General features: G+C 37.4%; 2 protein-coding genes across 3 annotated transcripts in view; one reads left to right on the top strand and one right to left on the bottom strand.

Annotated features, from left to right (window-relative positions):
• KITLG (KIT ligand) overlaps window positions 1-12,947 on the top strand; it is a 54,692-nt gene extending 41,745 nt beyond the window's left edge. For both annotated transcript variants that reach the window (XM_048934663.1, XM_048934662.1), the window contains 4 exons: window positions 6,054-6,163; window positions 6,656-6,732; window positions 7,964-8,047; window positions 8,856-12,947. In XM_048934663.1, coding sequence (XP_048790620.1) covers window positions 6,054-6,163; window positions 6,656-6,732; window positions 7,964-8,003 — 227 coding nt within the window. In that variant the 3' untranslated portion in view covers window positions 8,004-8,047; window positions 8,856-12,947. The remainder of the gene's footprint in view (window positions 1-6,053; window positions 6,164-6,655; window positions 6,733-7,963; window positions 8,048-8,855) is intronic.
• The window catches only part of TMTC3 (transmembrane O-mannosyltransferase targeting cadherins 3), a 1,052,995-nt gene that overhangs the window by 916,921 nt on the left and 111,284 nt on the right, over window positions 1-24,790 (bottom strand). The window lies entirely within an intron of this gene.

Below are 24,790 nucleotides of genomic sequence, written 5' to 3'. Positions count from 1 at the left end.
GTGTAATCTAGTTATTCCCTAGGTTTTCAGCACCACGCATGCTACCACATAGATAGTTCACAACTGTTGTCAGGTTGAATCACTTTGTAGTTAACAGAATATCTTACAACACCTCAGAGTCATCTGAGAAGAAGGCTGGAACAAAATCATAGCATCATAGAATGGTTTGGGTTTGAAGGGACCTTTAAGATCTAGTTCCAAACCTTCTGCTATAGGCAGGGATGCCTCCCACTAGACAGGTTGCTCAAGGTACCATCCAGCCTGGCTTGAACACCTCCAGAGAGGACATCCACAACTTCTCTGGCAACCTGTTCCAGTGTCTCACCACCCTTACAGTAAAAAAATTCTTCCTAACATCTACTCTAAATCTGCCCTCTTCTATTTAAAAGACATTTCCCCCTGTCTTATTAGTACATGCCCTTATAAAATTTCCCTCCCTAGCTCTCCTTTAGGGCCCCCTTCAGGTACTGGAAGGCTGTTATAAGGTCCTCCTGGAGCCTTCTCTTTATCAGGCTGAAGAGCCCCAACTCTCTCAGCCTGTTCCCACAGGGGAGGTGCTCCAGCCCTCTGATCATCCTTGTGGCTCTCCTCTGGACCTGCTCCAACAGTTCAATGTCCTTCTTGTGTTGGGGGCCCAGAACTGGATGCAGTATTCCAGGGGTCTCATGAGAGCAGAGGGGCAGAATCACCTCTTGATTTGCTGGCCAGTTTTCTTGATGCAACTCAGGAAATGGTTGGCCTTCTGGGCTGCAAATTCATACTGCTGGCCCATCTTGAGTCTTTCATCAACTGAAATTCCCAAATTCTTCTCAGGGCTCTCAAGCCATTCTCTGTCCACTCTACATATGTGCTTGGATCCACCTTCAACTCTTGGCTGGCAGCTTTCCTTTCTGAAAAAGAGAAGTCTCAGTGCCATAAATTCCTATCCAGGAGGTCACAGAGCTGGCTGCAAACAACCTGATGAGCCTACAGCCAACTGTGAGGCACCAGGAGGGGGCTAAAAAGTGCATACCTGTCTCTCTCAGGTCTGAGCATGTGATAATTTTTTATGTAACTATGAGAGGAAGAATATTCAAATGCAGCCTGCAGCAATGGGAATGGATCAAGGAGCCAAAGAATGAGAGAGACAGACTACAATAACAATTTATTTGAAAGGAGTTTTGACCCAGCACAGTAACAGGAGGGTCATCAGGCAGCAAAGCAGAGTCTAGAGCTCTGGCCAGAGCTGTGCTGGCTACAAGAACACAGAAAAAGGCATGTTAATCTTATTTTGTAACTGATTATCAAGTAGGAAAAAAGCCTAATTAAAATAATGCAATAAGTCAAAGAAATTGCTTGGCTGGCCATATGCTGTACAGGTGTGCTCTAACTGATTATCATTCTCTTAAGCAACTTACTGGAAAATTGGATACCACAGCCTTATGGAGAAATGACAAGGTCTAAATGTCTAGGACTGAGGACAGTTTGTACACTTAATCAGATTAAATTACATTAATTTGAAGATTGGACACTGACTGGTTACACTTCAGTCATTAGTTTGGAAGGGGAAGGACTTGTTGCATAGTTAATGGCATCTCTTATTGTCTGAGAATGATCTTCAGTACCAATTTTATGTTGTTTTGGCCTTACTGCTAAATAAGTTTTTTTTTTTAGTTAATCTTTGTCTTCATGAAGCAAACAACAACGAATGAATGTTGTAACATTCACATTGGGAATCCTCAGGGCAGATAACTCAGTCTGCTGGCTGTAGGTTGTTCTTGGAACAGCATCACTAAATTCAAAGTTCAGAAAGGCAAACATTTGGAGCAGAAACTTGGAGAAACCTGAAAAATGCATCCAAAAACTACTCTGGTATTTTTTTTTTATGACCCTCTTCACTACTAAACTATTAAAATGAGCAATTTAAATTAATTGTTTATAGACTATTGAGAAACATTCACTGTTAGAAATGAATCCTTCCAGATTAACAACAAATATTGAATCTATTAATATAGTCTGCTTGGAGAGTCAGACATCTTGAACTGCTCTTGATTTTAAATTCAGCTTAGACAAACCTGAAAAAAAGCATCTAATAAAATAATGTGTGAAATAATTACTATAGAAATGTCATATAAATTAGCTAAATTAAATTTTTCTCATATTGTTCTGCATTTATTGCACATTGTATCTCAAGATTCGATCATTATTGCACAATGATAAAATTGAACTACTGTGATAGAGTTCACACATCATCTAAACCAAAAATTTTATTCCAACTAGATGTAAAGTGGAACAATTATCCTTTTCTAATCTTTTTTTGAATGACATAGTGTTGTTTTCCTGGTAATATTTAATGTAGATCTCTGTCGTGTTCCCACTCCATCTTTGGTTCCACAATATTATTCTTCCTTCCTTCCCTTTAGTTTTTCTTGGTTCTACATGATGCAATCCAGTTTAAACACTGAGGAATTGTTTATGTCTTAGTTCCACTGATTCTCTGTATTCTCTGGATCATTAACTCCTGCACAGAACAGAGAATTCAAATTAATGGTTTCTAAAAAAGGAACTAATGTTAGGATAAGAGGTCTTGAATCTTGTTCTCTTTCAGTGCTTTAATCAAGCAAACTATAGTAGTCCTTTTTCTTTCCACCAAATGAATCTCATCTTTCCCTCTTAAACTTGAACTTGCTAGCTGTTACTAGCACTTAACTAAGCTCTTTATTCTTACAGTGCAATTTATATTTTTCAGTGTTGCTTTCTTCTATTTTTGCCTGTAATTTTCCCATAATAATTAAGCCTTATTATGAAGTACTGAACAGCTCAGAGAACATGTGTGCACTGTAAACACAAAGATCTCTATGAGTGATTTTAGGAAGAAGTTCGACTTTTATAATTAAGCAAAGAATACTGTAGTTTAATTCTGTAATTGCACAACAATTAAAAAATATTACCCATGGCTTAATGCAATTGGTGTTTCATTCTGTGCTTTTACAGTTAATGGAAAACCCTAATGAACAGGTGAAAGCTGTTCTACATTTTTGTAGATAAGATCTTGTGGTAACTGTGTTAGAGCTGAGCAGAGGTAAAGTGAAAATTCCTTTGAGTCATATAAGGCAATAAAATCTAGTTGGTGGTTTGAATCATAATTGCTTGCTAAACTTACACACATGGCTCAAAGTGGAGAGCAGCTCAATAACTTCTTTGTGTAGCTGAGTGGCTTTCAATGTAAACGTATTTCATTCAGTTTAACATACTGATGTCCGTGAAGATTATACATGAATCTACTTCACATGAGCTCACTTCCTAAGGGATTCTTCCACAAGGTGTTGAAGTGAGCGCACAAAGCGGTGCTGGCCTGCTTCCACATCCCTTTAGCACCTTGCAGAAATAAAGTCTGTTTCAAGTAAATAACCTACCAACTGCAGAGCCAGAAGTTCCTCTGGTGTTGCCCAAAGAGTTCATGAAGTTACCATACCACCTGGTTCCTCCTATTCCTTCTCCTGCTCTCTCTTCTCAAACACTAAAAGTGGGAATGCTTTTGTGTAGAGCTGTTCTAGTTCAATTTCTACCAGAGGAAAAAGTCTCAATTAAAGGGATAAAAACTACTGGCAGCCAGCTTGTCTTTCTCATTTCCCTTCACTATGGCACAGAATCTGGGAGATTCTCCAGACTGAAAATTCTCCAACCTGTTCTGACTTAGGTATTTAGATAAATGGAAAGCACACGATAAAATCTGCCATACATGACTTATTTATTCTCTCCAAATTTTTCAAGAGATATTTTTCCTGATTCAAAAATAAATTTAAAAGATATTTTGTTATTTGCTTTTTAAAAGTAGATTTAGGTTACTTAAATTTCAAATTAACTCAAACAGAATGAAATTATGAGAAAAAATCTATTTTTGTTTTTAAAAGTAGCTTTGCACATTTTTGTTGCTTATTTTTTTACAATTTGACTGTATTTAGGTTCTACCCCTGGATTTCAGGTCTCCACATGGAAAACTAAATATGTATCACTTCCAATAGACGCTGAAGAAAGCATTTGCATTGTAGATATCTTCTCAGAAATCAGATTTTTCTACTTCTAGATATCTCATTATAAAGAAAACTCTTCTTTATCTAAGACTCTCTAAAGTTAGTGAAAATTTGTAAAAATTATCATGCCAGAATAACACTGATCTCCCCGAATGCAGACTATTTATTTAGAAGTTGACGTAAAAATCAACATGCTTGCCATACCATTCTAACAGACATTACAGAGCAGATAGAGGATTTTGAGGTTAAACAGTCTGCAAAAACTTCTTATCAAATGACTTGCTCTTTGTGACCTGAAGAAAATTTTTTCCCCCACTTTTCTATTTTTCTGAACTTTGTAGAACAGAATCCAGAAAACATGACCATCCCTATAAGTTCAGCGTTACAACTAACCAGTCTCACACTGGGAAGAATGATTAATGTAATTAGGCAAAACAGTGTTGCATTTTAATTGACTAGAACACAAGAACATTATAGAAATTTTCTCAGGTGAATACAAGTTGCATAAATTAACGATAGGATTTTTTGTTTCAGATACTCAGACTATCTCCACACCACTTCAATTTGTCCAGATTTCTCTAAGTTCAATTTGAATAAACACACCTCTATACCTAACCTGGGACAGACTTTCATAAAAGATATCTCACTCCTGTTAATTTCCACTCTTTTCAACTGACGTTCATTTCTGTAGAACTTTCCCTCCTCTTTAGACATATTTCTTTCCAGTAAATTATCATCTATTCTGCTTGTCCAATGTTTCCTTTTAGTGCAATGAGCCTACTGATGTAAGTAAAATTCAAGCCCCTATTGTCAGAATCTAGAGTTTTAAACAGTACATAACAAGGGGTGTAGACTTGTTTTCTCTATGGTAACTCTAGAAATATGGCTTAATTTCAGAGAAAAAATATTTGTGTAAAAGCTTGTAACATGACACGCAGAAAAACTCAAGAGAATGAAAGTGAGTTGCCAGTTAATTATAAGAATGCTACCTTCTAAACTAAAGTGTTTTTTCAGTGGCTCTTTAATAATGTACTAAACACACATTGATTGACCCAGTATTTCACACCATATGTGCTTAGAAATTTGCTGTTTGTGTAAGTCACTTGCACAGATTTCTAGTCCTACAACTCCATTTTCATTTCTGTATCTAATTACCTACACTTTTTCTATGCTTCCAATTTGGTTCTTTTGCAATAATCTGACAATACACCCTCCATTTGAGCTGCAAACATCAAATTTTGAAATTAACTGCAAGCCTGGTGTATGGTGTCTAAACTGGCAGTCTCCTACAGCTCACTTTGCATTTCAGAAAGTGGATCCCAAGGTGACTCCATAGGACTTTTCACATGCTGATCTTGATCAAATAATTGGATAGCCTCGTTTTAGTCTTGGTATGCATACAGCTCCATATAAGGAGAATGGAATTTCTTATTCTCATAAAAAACTAGAACTAGGGCTATTCTGTATAAAATGCAAAAAGCTATCAAGAAATGGTAGCAACAAAATAGCAGACAACTAGACTTAAACTTACAGGGTTTTGATCTTATTGAAGTCAGCAGCACCTTACCAGGCAGACATTAGAAACAGAGTCAGACATTATTGTTAAATCAAGCTCTGTGTCATATGTGTCTTATGGAGCTTAAACAAATGCATGAAGTGAGTGTTTTAAAGTGACAAATATTTTGTCTTCGCAGGAATTACTTTGTGATACGAGATAATTAAAAGCTGATAAAAACAAATTTTCCCTCAAAGTGAGGGAAAAAGAATGTGCTCTACAAATGACAGAAAAGATAATCAGTCTTGGAACTATTAAACAGAACAATTTCATAAGGGGGAGGAGCATCTCTGTGATCAAAAAGAGTTCTTATGATATTTTGGATGACATGCACCTCATGTACACAGCATTTTGAAGTATCTGTTTTGCTATCTTGATGTTATTATGTAGATGGTGCCTAAAAGTGCTCTTGTTAATAGTATTGCCCTGAAGATGGTTTTCTGCCATAAATCTGTCTTCACTAATGAGAACATCTGTAATTGCAGAAGAGGCACTTGGCTTCATTAGCAGCTCCAGCCTGCAAGGGATCAGCATAGCATTGACATCATTGCTGTCTCTTCTCATTGGGTTTATTTTGGGAGCCATATACTGGAAGGTAAGAAATATTTCATGTAATTGTTTGCGTAGTTATATTTCATGGCTATAGAGAAGCTGGAAGAACAGAATGATTCTGCATGTGAAAGTCATAGACCTCTTTTTTGATCTTCTCTGAACTGTGTGACATGCAAACATAAAACTTTGTTGTCAAATTCTTCAGTTCCATCACCAATTTACAAAACTTGTCTTGTCAGTTTGATATTTCTCTAATTGGAAATTAAAAGCATGGGATTCCCCTAATTACCCAGTTCTTCTCTTATGTCTTGAGATGGGTTCCTATGGTTTTAGCCAGTGTAGCATTTTCTACAATAAAAAATATTTAATTTTAAAATTATACAATTAGGAAATGTGTATTAGAAGGCAGTATTTTACCTACATTTTGCAAAATTATTTTGATATTGAAAATCTGAAGCAAATTGGAGTAACAATTGCTTTCAGAGTTTTCAGCTAAAGCTTTAGGATATTTACATTTATTGTATTTTCTTTCTAGAAAACACATCCTAAATCCAGACCAGAAAGTAATGAAACTACACAGTGTCATGGCTGTCAAGAGGAAAATGAGATAAGGTACAAAGTTCCACTTCACACACACACACATATACGTATAGAAATGTAAGATTATCTTTCAGAAATTTTCTGAAAATTCCTCCCTAGTTCTCACAATAAGCAAACAAGGAAACAAAAAACAAACCTGCAAACAACCAATCAAAGAAGAAAACTAAGCCACACTATTGGGGTTTGCTGTAGATCTGAAAAGTATGCTTAGTATCAGCCCTTTGAAGGAGGTCCAGTATGAAATATAAGAATTAATACAGAAGAGATTCCTGTGTACAAAATTATATTAACAGAACGTTAGCAGTGACTCATACAACAAGTAAGGAATAGTGATGAAAAGAAGCAGGTTTGAAGGGTTACCTTACAATGGAAGAATGAAGCCAACCCAGGATGGCTGAGACCTGTGGAGGAAGCAACAAAAAGAAGTGAAATTTGTTATTTTCTGTGGAAAGAGACCTAGAGATAGTTTTAAGTTAGAATATTTCATGTTACTATAATTCATGCTAAAATGTTTTGGGAGTATTATTTAACCCTCTATTTCAGAATCTTTAGTCATTTTTAATCTGTGAGGAATTATAACACCTAAAGGAGATCTACCGGTCTTACACTGTATGAAATGCCATCATGCTGCCTATGGTTGAAGACAGAAATAGGCAAAGTTCTGATCAGCAGTTTTTGGTTACGTGGACTACAGTTTTCAGGGTACAAACCTTCTAGGATAATACATTATTCAAACATTTTTTCATCATGTACAGTTCATATAAAAGAAAACTGCACATTTACCCAATGTATGATTTGCTAAGAATAACTCATCCTAGCACCTCAGCCTAGCAGGTGTTAAAATCTGTGAAGCCAAACATGAATCTTCCTTCTGACATCACAGGAAATATATAAAATGACTTTATAGGAGGAAAAGAGAGAGGAGGAAATAGAGCCATTAAGAAAATGCAGGAGATGACCCTAAGAGGAAAATGTAAACAGGTTACATACTCACTGTGCAGTTTGTTTGGTTTTTTTCTCCCTTTTCCTTGGGAAATTTTGAAAATTCATCAACAAGTAGGAAGAATCTGTTACCAAACATGTTTTAATACTTCTGGTTCAATTACAGATATTTCTTTTTTTTTTTATATGTAGATGGTTTTATGTTAACTGACAAAGCCTTCCATTGTAGTTCCTCGAAACTGTAGTAATAGCACCTACAGTACTAGCACTGTAGTAATAAAGTACCTATTTTTTATTTCAGTATGTTGCAGCAAAAAGCAAAAGAACATCTACAAGTGTAGCTGTTGCTTTTTCTCCCTCAACACTGTTACTGTTTCATGTACTGGTAAGTTCTTGTGGTTAAAAGAGCTACCATAGGATTAACTTCTATCTGTCGAAATATGGAATCACTCAGAGTCCATTGGGGGAAAAATAATGTAATAAAACTTATTATCAGTAGATTTGCTTTGTGTCTCAGAACTTTAGTTGGTAATTTAGTTAATCTTGTATCATTAATTCTAGCTTTTGGATTTGAATGTAAACATTATAAAATAAAAGATGCTAGAATTCTGAAATGAAGGACAACTGCTGCTTCTCCTTTTTGGTGTGATGGCCAGTATGGAAAATATTTCAGCTGTTGTCCCCACAGCTGTGTAATCTAAAATCACAGTCTTTCAAAAGGCAGGATAGAACTGAAGTTCTTCCAGTTGTTTACTTAGCACTGTTTGCAGTTCTCCACAGCATTATCAGATCCATCATTCTTGTTTGTATGTAAGATGGACAAACAAGAATGATGGAGGGAGCAGCAAATGTAAGTGAGCTTTCCTGTCCCAGCAGCTCTCTGCAAAAGGAACATTCCTCTGGCAAGGGCAGTTTGACCACGAGAGTTATGTAGTCACCATTGACTAGATGATATCAAAACTTTTTGCTGGAAAATGTGCTCTTGAATCAAGAAGTGCCATGAAGTTGAAATACATCAGAATAGAAATATTATTTTGTTTCTGAGTTAGGGAATGCCATGCAAGTATCATGAATATATCTGCTTCCAAAATTATAGGAAAAAATGTCTGTGTTACGTCTGTGAAATGCTCTGCTGTTTAGTAGCATAGAGATGAAAATTAATTGGGAAAATTCTAACTACTCTTTCTCTTCAGGCAGGTAACAGTTCCATGTTTGCTTCATAAATGAAGCAGCTTTAAGCACATTCATATTCCTTCTGGAGTGACAGACTGAGTCTGCATCTGTTGTTGCTGCCCATGACTCCATAGACATGACATAGAAATGAGGACAATTTTGTGTTTCTTACTGTGAAACCAACACTGAATTGAACAACAATAAGAAGAGTGTGCACTTAACAGGACTATACCTTATGTGAATATCTTCTTTGTGTGGCATTTGGGGTTTTTAATTGCATTTGTACTTGCGTCTGACTCCGACAAAGAAAGTACATGTCCAGAACAAAGAACATCTTTCAAATGCCTCTAACTATATGGAAACATTGAAAATCATAAATACCTTTGCATCCTTAATTTAAGTTCTGTGTCCTCTACCTTACCTTGGTGTCTTCAAATGGAATACTTTGAACTGAGAGAAAATGCAGAAATGGATATAAGATAACGCACTCTTCAATATTGTATATAAAACTTGAAAGTAAAGTCATGACGTGGACCAGTTTGCTAGCGTTTCACTTATAAAGAACTGGGTTTATTCCTGGCAAAAGTCATGTATACAGTGACACGTGGCCTCTGTTGTATGCCAAGTGGCTACATGCCCACCACGGAAAGCCTCAAGAGTTCATCAGCTTTGGTGGTGTCTGCTCAGGAGAAGCAAATACTGGATGAAGACAAAGTAAACAGGACATTACAGTACATCATGGAGCTTTGAAGCATTAGAAGTAACTGCTGGAGATGTGAACACTGGTGAAATTTCCAGCCATACCAAGGGAAGGGAGAGTAAAGAGTCTGAATTGCGTTCAAACATCATAATAAAGACAAATCCATGAAATGCATTTCAAATGCTGAATATGCATGCCATTGATAACTTGTTCTCAAATGTATAGCATAGAAAATCTGAAAGATCCTGAGAGTGTATTTAGCTTTTACTTACGTCAGCTGTAATTAATATTTGCATTGTGTTTTTAATTATTAGTAAGCTTTACTATCCTGACATTCTCCACTCCTAAGATTAATTCTCTTGAAACAAAAGAGAAAGGCTTTAATTTCCACTTGTCTTCTACAACTACTGCTGCTGTAGCATCCATGAAATCTTGTACAGGTTTGATGTACAGCCATTCTCAAGAAAATCCTAAAAATACTGTGATAAAAGTTACAAGTACAGTTGTGCATCTTTTCATCTTCACTCTTTCTAGATAATGGTAATGAATCATTTATCTGTATTAGAGGTTTCTACTTTAGAATGTAAGGGTGGTTCACTTCAGATGACAAACTGCCATCCGTCATCAAACTGGCTATGTCAGTAAGAATTTTAGTTTGAGTTACTTGAAAATGTTGAAAAAATAAAAATAAAACAAGGAACACCTTATTAATGTTTTGGAGAAAGTTGGAGTTCTCTCTAAAGTATAGTCTAACTTCACTGTAAAATCATAACATTTCCTGAGTTGGAAGGGACCTCTGAGGATCATCAAGTCCTGACTCCACACAGGGCAATTTAAGAGGCAAACAATATATCTAATACCATCATCCAAAATCTGCTGGTACACTGATGGGATTAATTTTGAAAGAATTTTTGTGGAATTTTTAATCATCTGATAAATTTTCTGAGAGCTACGCATAGAAAGAGCATAACATATGTGTAATATAATGTGTGTGTGTGTGTGTGTGTGTGTGTGTGTATTATTGGTAAAACTGTTTTGGCTTTCATACTCACTGAGAAAGAAAAACCTCAGGACTTTATTATGATGACAGAGCTTATATGTGCATTTAGCTACTTTTCTTGGAATTTTGACACTACTGAAGTCAATGGTGAAACTTCTTTTGAATTCACCTGTACCAGGATTTGATCACATAGATCTAATTTTTTCCTTTCTTATACTAAGGCCTGCCTGAGTGTCAGAAAATAATATTTTGTCCACCCTAGGTATCAGAAAAGTATTCTCCAATCTCATTCAGTTGGCATAAATTAGCATAGTCCCATTAATGCTAGCAGAGCTTTGAGGTTTTTATAATCTGAGGAATGTAGCTTAAATTATGTGAAAAGAAGCTTGGTGAGAGAATCAAACCTTCTTTTTTATTCAGAAGTGCGGGAGCACTCACCACTTAATGAGAAATAATCAAGATTGCTCATCATTTCTGCAAATAAGGCTCATTGCAAATTTTAGATCTGCAAAAATTTGCCAATGTAGTTCTTTACTCACTAGGCCTACGAACTGAATAAAAGTTACCCTGAAAGAAATGTCAGCATGACCGAACTTATAGGAAATGTGCACCTTATGGGTTTTGTGAAGAATACTGTATGTATGTTTTGTCAGAGCTCAAAAGTATCAACCAACAATAAGTGGAAGCCACTACCCTTACATATTTTACAAAAAAACATATTTCGCATTGCTATTTTGTATGTACTCAAAGCTAGTTTATATATTCTAAGTTTTACAGTATTTTTCAATGATTCTTTAAACAAAAATTTGTATTTATTAACATTCTTTGTTCATGAGAATATTAGTTTTCTTATACACATATTTTCTGGAGAATCAAATGCACAATAACATTACATTTTGGTGTGCCTTAAATTATATTTTGACATTCAAAACACATGGTGTTTTAGAGTCCTTACTATACCATCTACCCATAAAATAGTAAAAGATAAAATGACAGGTTTAAATGGAAACATACATTAAGCCTAGATAGATGGTGACAAAATATTCATGTTCCAAGAGTAAAATCTTAAAATAATAGATATGTCACCTTCATATGTCACATTCTTTAATCTCTGCTATGGAGTAAAGCAAATTGAAGGGTACATGCAAACTCAAAGAAAGTTCATGCATATAACTTCCAACCTGACATCACAGTCTGTTCTGATTTTGAGTATGCACTGAACATAGTACAACAGAGTAGCAAAACTGTTGATAGAGTCCATGGTTTCCCTCTTCTTCCTGCCCATTTTTGAGAGATTTGAACAAAATATTAGATGGTCTCAGCCATTTTGCAAGGCAGAAGGACATTTCTGGATATTTATAAATATGAATGGATGGCAAGTGGATGGCATGACGCTTGAAAATGTGATCATAAAAATTATCTCAAGGTTTCTGTGCCCAATTTATCAATCCACCAAGGAGGACTTAATTTTACATGCATTGAAACTTTGAAAAACTGATGATTTGTGAGATACCTTTGAATCCAATTCTGTGAAAGTAGTGGTGGCAGAAATAGGTAATTGCTTCTTTATCCAGCTGTAGCCGGTCTGACCTCTGAATAGTGATCACTTCTTCAGACTTTTTGGGTAAACATTGTATAAGCTCAAAAATGAACACCCTTTCTTTTAAAATGAATTTGGGGGAAAAGTAAATGGTTTTGTGTGTTTTGGTTTTCTTTTTTTGTTTGTTTTTTGTTTGTTTTAAATAAGAAACTCAATCAAGTTTGTTTCAGATTTCTATCATTTTGTGAGGAACTAACATTTTTAAGTTTCCTTTGGCATTGTTGAATTTTGCATGCAATTAATAGTGGCCTTGTGATAATAAAAAGCAGATAGTGATATACAGAGTAACTCAATGTGCTATTTTAGGTATGTGTTTACTTGAATAAATTAATGGTACTTATTTAATCACAAGGTCATTGTATAAGTAAGCTTATGATAGCACCAATGTGCTATACTATGGAGTATATGTACAACCTGCACATGTTTTAGATTCTGATCTTCACCAGCTCTGTTTTCTCTGTTGCTCTCTCTTTGTCATACACTGAGACTATTCAGTACACACAGTACAAATATTAAACAGAAAAGCTAACCATATACATAAAGATATTCCGATTTAGATCTACATTTAAGAATTATCCAACATCCTTCAATTCAGGAATCTGACATCTATTGAATGCAGATGTACAGTGATGGTGGCATGTTGCTTTTATGTTATCAAAGTGACAGAACGCAGTAACTTCAGACTCTTTAGTGATAGAGACACAGACGTTTGCTGGTTGTATCATGGGCAAATTCATTTATCTCAATGTAAATGTCATCACAGTCTTGCATAGATACATTCTGACTGGCAGTAATAAAATTTACGTAATGTGGTGTGTATGTATATATGTGTCCTCTTAAAGATAGATGTTTTCCCTGATCCCTTTTTTATACCAGTTCAAATTTGAAATTTACATTATATACATATACTTTATTGTTCTAAATAAAGATATTATGCACTGCCAAGCAATGAGTATGTTCCTCTGCTCATCTGTGTCAGTCCTAAGACTTTCTGAACATCCTGTTGTCTTCTTGCAGAATTTCCTGCCACAGTATCTAGATGCTACTAGACGCGAGATCCTTCATAATCATTCATTTCTTAATCATGCATTTAGAAGTTTTGTGCCACTAAAACATACATCCTCATTATCAATCTCCAGTTCTAATCCGGTGTGTATCTCTGATTATGCAAATTATTCCAGCTTCAGAATCTCCTCCATTGAGATCTTCAGAAGCTGCAAGGTCATTGGCCTGGGCACTTTGCTCTGGCTCTGAATGAGTAGAGTTAGGGTAGATGGACTCAGAGGTCCTTGCCAACTTCAGACATCCTGTGATTCTGTGGTTCTCTGATGGGCTTAAAGAAGACCAAGCTTGAATTGATGGTGTAGCAGAAGTTCATGACCTGAGAAGTAGCGCCAGTGGCATGTGTGGGTTGAAAGTACAATGCACACTCAGCATAGCTAGAGTTAAACAAGCACTAAGTAGCTGCAGAGTATGGAGATGAGCATAATGTGGAAGACATCATTAATGTACCAAAAAGGAAGGAGGCTTGATCTAGAAGTTATATAAGACAAAATGAATGGCGGGATGTGTCATAATGAGAGCTGTCAAAACAGCTCTCACCAAAGTCAGGTTCATGGTAACTGTAGTTCACACAGATAAGGGGGAATGGTTTTAAACTGAGACAGGGGAGGATTAGGTTAGATACTGGGAGGAAGTTCTTCACACTGAGGGTGATGACACACCGGAACAGGTTGCCCAAAGAAGTTGTGGATGCCCCATCCCTGGAGGCATTCAGGGCCAGGCTGGATGTGCCTCTGGGCAGCCTGGTCTAGTGATTGGTGAACCTGCACATGGCAGCGGAGTTGAAACTCGATGATCATTGTGGTCCTTTTCAACCTGGGCTATTCTATGATTCTATGATACAGAAAAGACTGAATTAAATATTGAGAAATTAGACATAACTTCAGCCAAAGAGGCACCAACAAGTTTTGGTACTCTGACAGTTTTTTTTTATATGAATTACACAATGCTGACTGAAAACTCTCCATCACCACCACCACTTAATCTGAACCCTGGTGAACTACACGTGCCAGAGGATTGAAGGAAATAATGAACTTCAGTTTTCCAAGTTCAGTGTCTCCAAAACAATTAATATAATCATTTCGTTTAGTAGATGAAAACAAACAAACAAAAAAAAACTTTGTCCAAGAGATGGCAAGCATTAATAATTTTCTTAATTCTGTCAATCAGAAAAACGCTGTTTATTATGCTCACCTACTGTTTCTTGGTAGCAATACATTTGAACAACTCAGCACTTCTATAAAATTGCACTATTTTACAACAGCTGTGCTCAGTGACTCTAATGTATTTTTATTACATTTTAACAAACATAGAGTACTGAATATATTTTTTTGCTTTTGAAAGTTTCTGAATGGCAGTATGTACATTTATTTGCTGATATTAATTTTTCCTTCTGTGTTTTAATGAGTTGGGCTTTTTCAAGATTTCATGCTATATTAATGATTTATGTATCCAATCCCTTAATGCTTTCATGCAGTCATTACTGTTAAATTGTCTTCCAAAGTTCCAACTTTCTGGAGGGATCAAGTTTCCCAATAACTACACTGAAGTATGTGCTAACACAATCAAGTTTTGTATTGTTATATGCTTATACTGAATTATTATGTGCTGATGTGTAACAGAAAATAACGTAAAATTAAAGCAGATGACCATAATTGTGAAGAATGCACAAATGGAAATTCAGCCCTCTTTTTCTTCCACCATATTCTGAGGAAGGTTATTTCAACATGTAACAGGAAGAAGCCCTAATGCAATTATAGTTCCTTCGACTTTTGGCCCTTTCTACATGATCCCACAATAAGCAAGTGGAAACTAAAATACAGACTGGACTTGTTTTTCAGGCAGACGTGAGCCTTGGGCTTCTGGCCAGTCACAAAATACAGGGACAATTTTCATTCCTTATTGGCAAAGAAGATATTTTCTTGAGCTCATGGTAAAATATTCGACTGAGATCACAAAAGCCTCTTTTGTTTGTCATCACTTCTGCTGTGCAGGATAACAGCATGATAGTAAAATTGGCCCAGTTAGAATAAAGAAGCTACAGAGCAGAATGTATAGCTTTTGTCAGTTTAAGTGACTAGCTCAAGTGACAGAACGTCATCTGAGAAATTTCACCTTGTCATCTCCTACATTGTGATTGATGATTATTAGGACCCCAAGGGTTATTTAATCTGTCATGTTCTTAAAGTTAAATATTTTAGGCCTTCCTTTTTCTCAGCAATGCTGTCATCATTAACAAAACACGGAACAGCCTTCACCTTCAGAAATGACAAAGTGGGGATGTGTCTCAAAACCAATTAATAGCATCAGTGAAAGGAGAGACGTAGCATCTAAATCTTTTGAATTGCCTATCCCGAAGAATAATGCAATGAGTTCTTTGGTGCAATTACTCCTTTGCAAGAAGTTGAGATGAAAGTATCCCATCAATATTGCTGTACTTCCTGGTGTTTTGTTTTTAATTCTTTTATATTGTTTCAGAAGAATCCAGTTAACTCAGCTTTGTGTTCTCATCTTTTTATTCTAAATATTTCAACCTTTGCATCAAAAAATAGTTGTGCAAATGAATAATGCCAATACAATCTACAACAGGGTATGTATTGCATTTCAAGTAGAATTGCTGATATACAGCAACCCTTTAAATAAGCACATTACAGTACCCATAATGTAGTGTATGCATGTTTGTGGGATGGAGGGGTGTTGGGAGGGAAGGAAGAGACGGTGCTGAGACTTAGCAAAATTTACAGGTAACTACTGTGAACTTCAGTCATATACCCTGGAGGAAAGGTGCATGTTACAGAATTTCTTCACAAATCCAGTCCTTGGCAAGAGCAAGCCTCAGGATTGCCAAGTCCTATACACTGATCAAAAGGCTCAGTGGGTGCCACACCCTGTGATAGCCTCCACTGCCATCTGCAGCTCAGCACCATCACCTCTCTGTGATTGCATGTGCCAGAACCACACATACCTACATATCCCTGGGGGCACCTAAAACAAATTTATCATATTTCCATTTAGGCCACCAAGGTGGCAGGTCCATTGAGATTCTAATTCTGTGTTGCATGACTCAAACAGGCCATTGGCTCTTCAGCATGGGTCATATCTAGAAACTCCAAACTCCCCAGGTCCTTAGGTTTCTTTTCTTGTATGCATACATGTTTAAGTCCTGCAGCTGTCCAGACTCTACTTCAGCCTCAATCCCTGACTTCCCATGCTCTCCTGTTGAGTCATATTCTGCAAATTAAAGCTTTTTGCAACCCAGTTATGTTTAGCAGCCCTACTACAGCCCTTTATATAGGTAGCAAAGATTTGAGTTGCTGTTTAGGAAGAGAAGACTTCTGTTTAGCTAAATATTAGACTTTTGAAATTGTTCCAGGTGGCTTAATCTCAAAAGTTGTTATTTTTGTAACTTAGATAAACAGTGAGATCAACAGAACAACAAGATTTGGACACAGTAAATCTATAAGTAGGGAGCTGAGTATTACACAGCTGTTCATATGCTGGCTATGAGCACAGAAATTCCCTGTGAGTTTTTCCTCAGAGAAAAAAATAGTTGCGTTGTATAGGTATGTTAATCCCATTATCTCCTAAAAAGAAGAAGTGGATGTCAGCCTCTTCTCCTGCATAGCTAATGATGAGAAGTAATGGCCTCGAGTTGTGCCAGGGGAGGTTGAGGTTGGATATTAGGAAAAATTTCTCTTAAGAAATAGTAGTGATGCTTTGGAGGTGAATCTCAGGCTGGTCTCGGTCAGTCTGATCACAGCCTGTGCTCATTTTGTTGGATTTCATCTTGTTCACCATCTTCTGTGGTCTCAGTTCTCCAGCCACGAGTCCACTCAACCCCATAATCTATCCATACCTTACCTCCATGTCAATTACCCTCCCTCTTGATGTTGACAAAGGCTGAGAAAGGGTGTGCCTTTCATGGCCCAAAACATGCAGAACATCCAACCCAACAGCACGTGCATCTTCTTATGGCCATTCAGTGCCCAGATTTGTGTGCACCGTCTAGTCAGACACCAAGAGGGGAATGTACGGCTTTGGAATGTTAATGACATACACAGCCTCTTCTCTTCACAGTCTCTGCAGTCTGTGGTGAGCAACGTAGTGTCTGTCTTCATCTTACCTCCTATCTGATCCCAGGAGTCTCACGATGCATTTGCACAGTAACGCTTATCCAAAGGGAGGGAGGAGCAGGGCCTTGCTCCCAACCTGATTGGTAAGATGTTCAGAAACTATGATTTCACCTATCCTCCTTCCTGTGGGCAAACACATTAATGATTAATCTACAGAGAGAGGAGGACTCGGCCTTGTAATCCTCGGGTGTGGTGGTGTGAAGGTGGGTGTGTGATCTCTGTTCAGGCAAGACATAGACTCTGAAAGCTGTCCCCTCTAAGCTTAGAAGGTGGAGTAGTTGAGCTTTGACTGGCACTCAGCAAGGCAAAGCAGATTGAGGTTGGCGAGGAAGGGATTGCTCAGCCAAGCCTCTTGAATCCTACTGTGCAGAACTCATCAGCAAATCTTCATCATATTCAAAAAGTTATGGTTGCCAGATAATGTCCTCTGTGGAAGGAAAAAGGGAAATATCATTCCAATCTTTAAGAATGAGGGAAAGAAAGACTTGGGGAATTTGGAGCTGGGGAGTCTCATATCTGTACCTGGGAAGATCATGGAACAGATCCTTCTGGAAGCTAAGTTAAGGCACATGCAAGACAAGGAGTTTATCCAGTCCGGTGGACCTCTCTGAAGGAGTGTTGGCATCAGTGGATAAAGAAGGGCAAATTATGCCACCTACCTGAAATTTGTAAGGCCTCTGACATGGTTCCACATCACACTCTTTTCTCTAAATCTGAGAGATACAGACTTGAAGGCTAGACTATTTGGTAGATAAAGAATTGGTTGGATGGCCACAGGTAGAGGGTTATGGTCAATGGATCTATGTTTGGGTAGAGTTTGGTCGCAAGTAGTGTTGCCCATCGGTCTGTTTTGGGACAGGTGCTCTTCAAAATCTTTATCACTGACACAGACATTGGGATTGAGTGCAGTCTCAGCAAGTTTGCTGATGACACCAAGCTGAATGGTTCAGTTGATATGGAAGAAGGAAGACATGCCATCCAAAGGGACCTGGACAAGCTCCAAAAATGGGCCCACGAGAATGTAACGAGAGGGCCCTCTGCATAAGAAGTATAATGAGTGGATGGAGCAAGTCCCTCCAAGTCCCTCCAAGGAAGGCCCTGAAGATGACCAAAGGGCTGAAGCACCTCACAGAAAAGATGGGCAGCTGAGCTTGTTAAGCCTGGAGAAAAGAAAGCTCCCAGGAGATCTCACTGTGGCCTTCCAGAGCCTAAAGGGAACTCGTAAACAAGAGAAAGGCTAACATTTTAAGGAGTCTAATTGTGATAAGAAAAGGGGACATCACTTTAAACCAAAAGAGGAGAAATTTAAGCTAGACGTTAGGAGCAACTTTTTAATCAGAGGGTGGTGAGGCACTGGAATATATTGCCTTGAGAAGTTGTAAATACCCCATCTTTGGAGGTGCTCAGAGTTAGGCTGGATGGGGACCTGAGCAGCCTGATTTAGTGAGTGGAGGCTCTGATCAGGGCAGGGGCATTAGAACATGATCCAATTTAAGCCATTATATAATTAAATGATTCTGTGATCAACTAGATCAACTATTAAACTATGTGCCCTTCCCAAGGGTTGAACTGGCCCACTAAATTAATGTGTGTTTATTACTAGGTATTGAATTCCTAAGGGAATGAAACTCCAAAATTATATAAGTAAGTCTTTGTTTGTTGGAACTGAATTACTTTTTTGAAAGGGCAGAATAGACATGAGAAAAGGGAAGAAAATAGAAAAATAGAAGATTACTGATTCACATTGACTTGTTAATAATATGAAACTCTTGTATATAAATCATATAGTTTCAAACAGGGATTCCTAAATTTAATCTGCTGATCTGTAAATGACTTTGTGCATTGAAAATATCCATCTAATCAGAACTAATCAGAATCTAATCAGAAAGATATACATAAACAAATTTACTATGCAGTAAACAATAATTTTATTTAAAATTGTTTTTAAGATGAATCTTATTTCCATATCAAACTCTCATGTGTGATTCTATAAAGTCATAAAAATGTTCTAGGAAGGGCAGGGTTCAAATTCAGGAGACAAAGGCAGCCATCATATGATTCTGGCAATGAAATAAAGCTTTTGAAATATCAGAACATGCCATCTACTTGATGTTGCTCCTCCTAGAAGGAGGAGGAAGCAGCAAAACAAGAAAACATAAGTTTTTCTTTGAAGAGCATATAGTATCCTTTATAATAATTTTTCACCTAACCTGATCAAAACCATTTTACTGCACTTAAATAGTTCTCTGCGCTATCAGTAAGGTATTAAACTTGCTTTCAATGTGCTAAATACAACGCTGAACTGAACTTATCTCGTGACTTATTCTTCATTAACTGCTTCAGTGTAATTACAAGTTTCTTTCTGTTCCAATACATGTTTTGGAAATTAACATTTATGGAAATCAACCAAAGCTACAGCTGTATTAAAAAAATAACTGCAGAGAGGTCTCTAGAGGTGGTGTATGTTACTGTTTCCTGTCGTTTATCAGAAGCTCTCTGCTTTAGACTGCTGCCTTTAGAGCAAGTTGATAGAACAGCTCAAGTGGAAAATTCTCACTTGCTGAAATATAAAATCACCAAGTCAGCTTGAAACACTTTAAAAAATGCTCCTATTTAAAAAACAAAGATGAGGTAGATGATATAGCCCTCCAAGGGTGGAAGATCTATTTCATTGTACATCTGCCAGCTTGGGAGTGAAAGATTACCTCCAGCAAAGGACTGCTAACAAACATCTGAGTATGTGATCAATCTCACTGTAGCCTATGTCAGCTGTCTAACTGCAGCCCACTATTAAGAATAAATAAGCAAACATGCCAACAGAGCGAGCAGGCAAATAATCAAATAATCCTACCAAATAACAGGCATGATATATAACATTTAGATACGCAATTGAGTGTAACAACATAAAAGCTGATACTTGGTCATGTGTTATGATATCCAGAAACATGAAAGTACAAGCTCCAATTTTCAAGTTGTTCCCTAGAAACTAGACTTTTGATAATTAATAAGTTGGAACATTCCTTTCCTGCCTAATTTCCAGTTAGTTGAGACACGTTGTTGTTGTTTCTCTTCTCTTTTATTTATTTACTTGCTTATTTATTTATTTTTCTACAAGTACTAAAGTGAAGAATTTACTTCCCAATGTAACCTTGAGGATACAAACTCAAGTTACCCTGGAAAAGTAACACAAATTATATATTATCTGGCTATTGAATATATTCACTTTGCAATATACAAAATTCATTACTGCCTACATTTTTTTTCCTTTAAGAATTCAGGCAATCATGCTATTTGCATTGCCTATTCCAAGTAATATTGTACTTTCCTTTTTTTCTTCCTTTTTCTTTTAATGTTGCAACTTCTTAATCTTTTGCAATATTTTTTCTTTTAGGAAAATAGCCAAAATAATAGTTAATCCTATCCAGTGCAGAATCATTTGCACCTTTGTCAGTTCTGTAGCAAGACATTTTTCCCTGTTAATAGTAAAAAGCCCATGGTCACTCTGCATGTACTCATGCGAGCATCACTCTTCTCTCTTTTCGTGTCTTATTTATAGCTCCTCTGCTGAATTTGTTACTTATTTTCCTAAAGGCATCCAGAACAGAAAACAGATTATTTATTTTATCTCCACAGAAGCTTTCTATACATTGAAAACTATTAAAAAGCATATTTTCAAGTCTTCCAGATTAAACATCTCTGTCTCCTTCACAGGCCATGTTTCCAGCAAGTTTCACTTATTTTGTCCTATGGACTCTCCTACTCCTTCACTTGCATCCAAAGAGATGTTGTACAAAAACTAGCAAGTTTTTCTTGAAGTGGCTGGTATCTGAAATGGGATGAAAGTATATTCTTACTTCTCTGGACTGGAATAGTAGATAATATAACAGCAAAATGTATTATAGAATTTACTTTTCTCCTATAAGAATCCAAGTTAGCTTATGTTGCTTATATACTTTCTGTGTCAGTGTACTTCTTGTGAACTATACAATCTTTTGAAGAACAGACCAGTAGATGTTCCCGTATATTTTTATGATTTAAAGTTCTGTTATTCAGAACTTTATTTAAATTTTTATTATTATTATTATTATTATTATTATTTTTACAGCTACCAGAACCAGCTGGGATCTTCACAAATGATAAATCAACGGTAATTGAGTCCAGTCATAAAGTGACTTCCATCAGTGAGATTAAGTTGAATATTGGCAGTCTCTCTTTTTTGAGTGTGTTATGTTGGAATTAGACACAGCTATTTCAGATATGTCTTTTAGCTAGGAAGTCACTGTGAGCCTCAGCAGCCATATGGCAACTTCTCCAAACATCGAATAGCTGATTTGCTACTGAAGTTTCCTTTTAAGAATCCTCAATACATATCAAAATGTTCCCTACATTTTTTTCCTCCTTAAACTTTCTGAAAAAAAGTTACTTCAGAACTTAACATTTTTCAGCAGTGCAGAATTTCCTTAAAGAAAAAATTTGAGCTCTGTTTCTGAAGAAAGTTTGCCTACGTAGGAGTTATTCCAGAATAGCCACTCCTTATTAAATCCAGGAAAGAATCTTCTGAATATGAACAAATGTTGTCCACTTCCAAAGAAGTTAACGTATTTTGAAAGACATTGAGTTCATTTGGTAAAAAGTCTCATTTTCAATTAAGTTGTCCAACAATCAGTAAATAATGAGAAAAAAATATATACTTTAATTTGAATCTTGCTGTAATAGAACTTAACTTTGCAGAAAAAAAGAGTCAGAAGTCACAGAATCACAGAATCACAGAATCACCCGGGTTGGAAGGGACCCCAAGGATCATGTAGTTCCAACCCCCCTGCCTAGCAGGGCCACCAAACATACACATTCAGATCAGGTTGCTCAGGACCCCATCCAACCTGGCCTTAAACACGTCCAAGGACGGGGCATCCACAACCTCCCTGGGCAGCCCGTTCCAGGGCCTAACCACTCTCCTAGTAAAGAACTTCCCTCTAACATCCAACCTAAATCTTCCCTCCTTCAACTTAAAACCATTTCCCCTAGTCCTGCTGTTGTCAGCCCTTTTGAAGAGTTTACTCCCCTGCTGGGTGTAGGTTCCCTTCAGGTATTGATAGGCTGCAATGAGGTCACCCCGCAGCCTTCTCTTCTCCAGGCTGAACAAGCCCAACTCCCTCAGCCTGTCCTCATAGGGGAGGTGCTCCAGCCCCCTGATCATCTTAGTCGCCCTCCTCTGGACCCTTTCCAAAATCTCTATGTCTTTCTTGTACTGAGGGCTCCACACCTGGACACAGTACTCCAGATGGGGCCTCACAAGAGCCGAGTAGAGAGGGACAATCACCTCCCTGTCCCTGCTGGCCACCCCTCTCCTGATGGAGCCCAGGATCCCATTTGCCTTTCGAGCTGCCAGAGCGCACTGCTGGCTCATATTCAGTCTCTCGTCCATCAGGACCCCCAGGTCCTTCTCTGCCGAGCTGCTCTCAAGGACCACTCCTCCCAGCCTGTACAGGTGCCTGGGGTTCTTCCGGCCCAAATGCAAAACCCTACACTTTGCCGTGTTGAACCTCATCAGGTTCACCCGAGCCCAGCCCTCCAGCCTGTCGAGGTCCCTCTGAATGGCATCCCTTCCTTCCACCGTATCAACCGCAAGTCCTGGAACATTTCTGGTGTGATGTAACTGCCAACAATAGAAGAGCATCAAAACCTGTTGGACAAAAGTGATATGTAAAGCTGAAAAACATGAATTATCTGAGAAATAATTATCTACCCAACTTTGTAATGTATTTGAATAATGTAAGGTTATTGCAGGACTTTCCCAGAATGTTAACATTTTCATTTCCGTTATCTTTAATAAATGAACATTATATAGGTTATACAGCAATTACATCTCTAAATATTCATTCATTTCTGTGAAATGAACTTTTGGGTTTTAGTTATTAGAGATATTTTAAGTAATCAAGTTTTACATTTTAGAAACAAACCAACATACATTAAGGAGCTCCCTGAATTGTATTGGAATGAATAACAGCTAGCATTTCAGCAGCCACCATCTGTAATAGAGCCTATGTTTTTAGATATACTCAGAGGTTCCGTAATCCATTTCACTCTTCTTTAGGTGAAGATCCACAGGCTATCAAATGCTAGCATCAGATTATGGCAACTTTTGGAACACTGACCTATTCAAAGTGTATTGGAACTGTCTTTAAAAATATCACCTATATTACTAATGAACTTGCAAATTGTAAGGTTTGCTTTCAGATAAAATCTCTCTGATCAATTCTGTATCACAGGCCAAAACCCCAAAAGAAGCTCATTTTGAATAGAATTTAAATCACACCTAACTATCATTATGCATCGGAATGTTCTACTTTTGAGGGGAAAATGCTAATTAAGTTCAAGGAGGAGGTGCAGTGTTTCAAACAATTTTGCATTTATTTCTCTATCTCAATGAACCTGAATCTGATCCAGGACAGAGGTAGAGGTAGGAGCAATGTGGAAATTGCCCACTTGGCACACAGGCAATGACACTTGTATCTCCATGAAGTGCTCCACTGCGAGTTACAAGGGCTAGATGCTAGACTGTTCCCACAAATGATATAGAAAAATGCTACTCAGACCAACACTGAACAAATCTGTAATTTTCCCATTCCCGTGATTTCTCCTCAACAACCTGGATCACAGTTCTTTTATCTCATGGATCCATCTTTGCCAAGAAAGACAAGGAAGCAAGCAAATACATCAAATAACGGCGGGTATGGAAATGCAGACTATGCTAGCAAAGATCATCACCTTCACTGCAAGACGTACCTGGCAGGGATGTGCTTGATGGCATACCCTGTGGCAATGCATTTCCCCTTGTGCAACAGTGGGCATTATAGGAGGAATATTTCATTCTTCCCACCACGTGTTAAATTCAGCTTTCTCTGACGTCATTTGCAGGCTGCTGTTTTTCTTTCTCTCACCTAGCAAGGAGTTGCTATCTGCAGAAGTGACATGAGAACAATACTTTATGTAAATAACTTCCAAGTGGAGGTAGTCATTAATGCAGACAGCTCTGAAGACAAGTGGAACAGCATTTGGCAGGAAGAGCCTTTAATGAGACTCCCTCTTAGTCTGCAGTCTGACTCAGAACATGCCTTTCTGACTTCTTTATTTTTCATTTATTTTCTTGGAATTCAATCCTTTGACCTGTAGGGCTTTTTCCTACTGCACCAGAGATTATTTGGGAACTTGTTACTAGCTGCAGTGCAGAGAGGAGATAGCAAGTAAGTGCAGAATTGAATGAGCAGAGGAGGGAGGGTGGTTTTCAGTATCCATCTCTAATCTGTAGAATGTTTGTTGCCATCCTGTCCAAAGTCAAACTCAAAGTTAAAGCTGCACCCACAGCCACATGTGTACAAGTCCCAATATTCAAAATTCAAAAAAATGATAGGTCAGTGCCAGCTTACTCTTTGTGAGTGATCTGCTCCTCTACTTCACTG

The sequence above is a fragment of the Lagopus muta genome, chromosome 1, assembly GCF_023343835.1.
Source record: "Lagopus muta isolate bLagMut1 chromosome 1, bLagMut1 primary, whole genome shotgun sequence".
In the NCBI taxonomy this organism is placed as follows: Eukaryota; Metazoa; Chordata; class Aves; order Galliformes; family Phasianidae; genus Lagopus; species Lagopus muta.
This window is presented reverse-complemented; position numbering and strand designations above follow the sequence as displayed.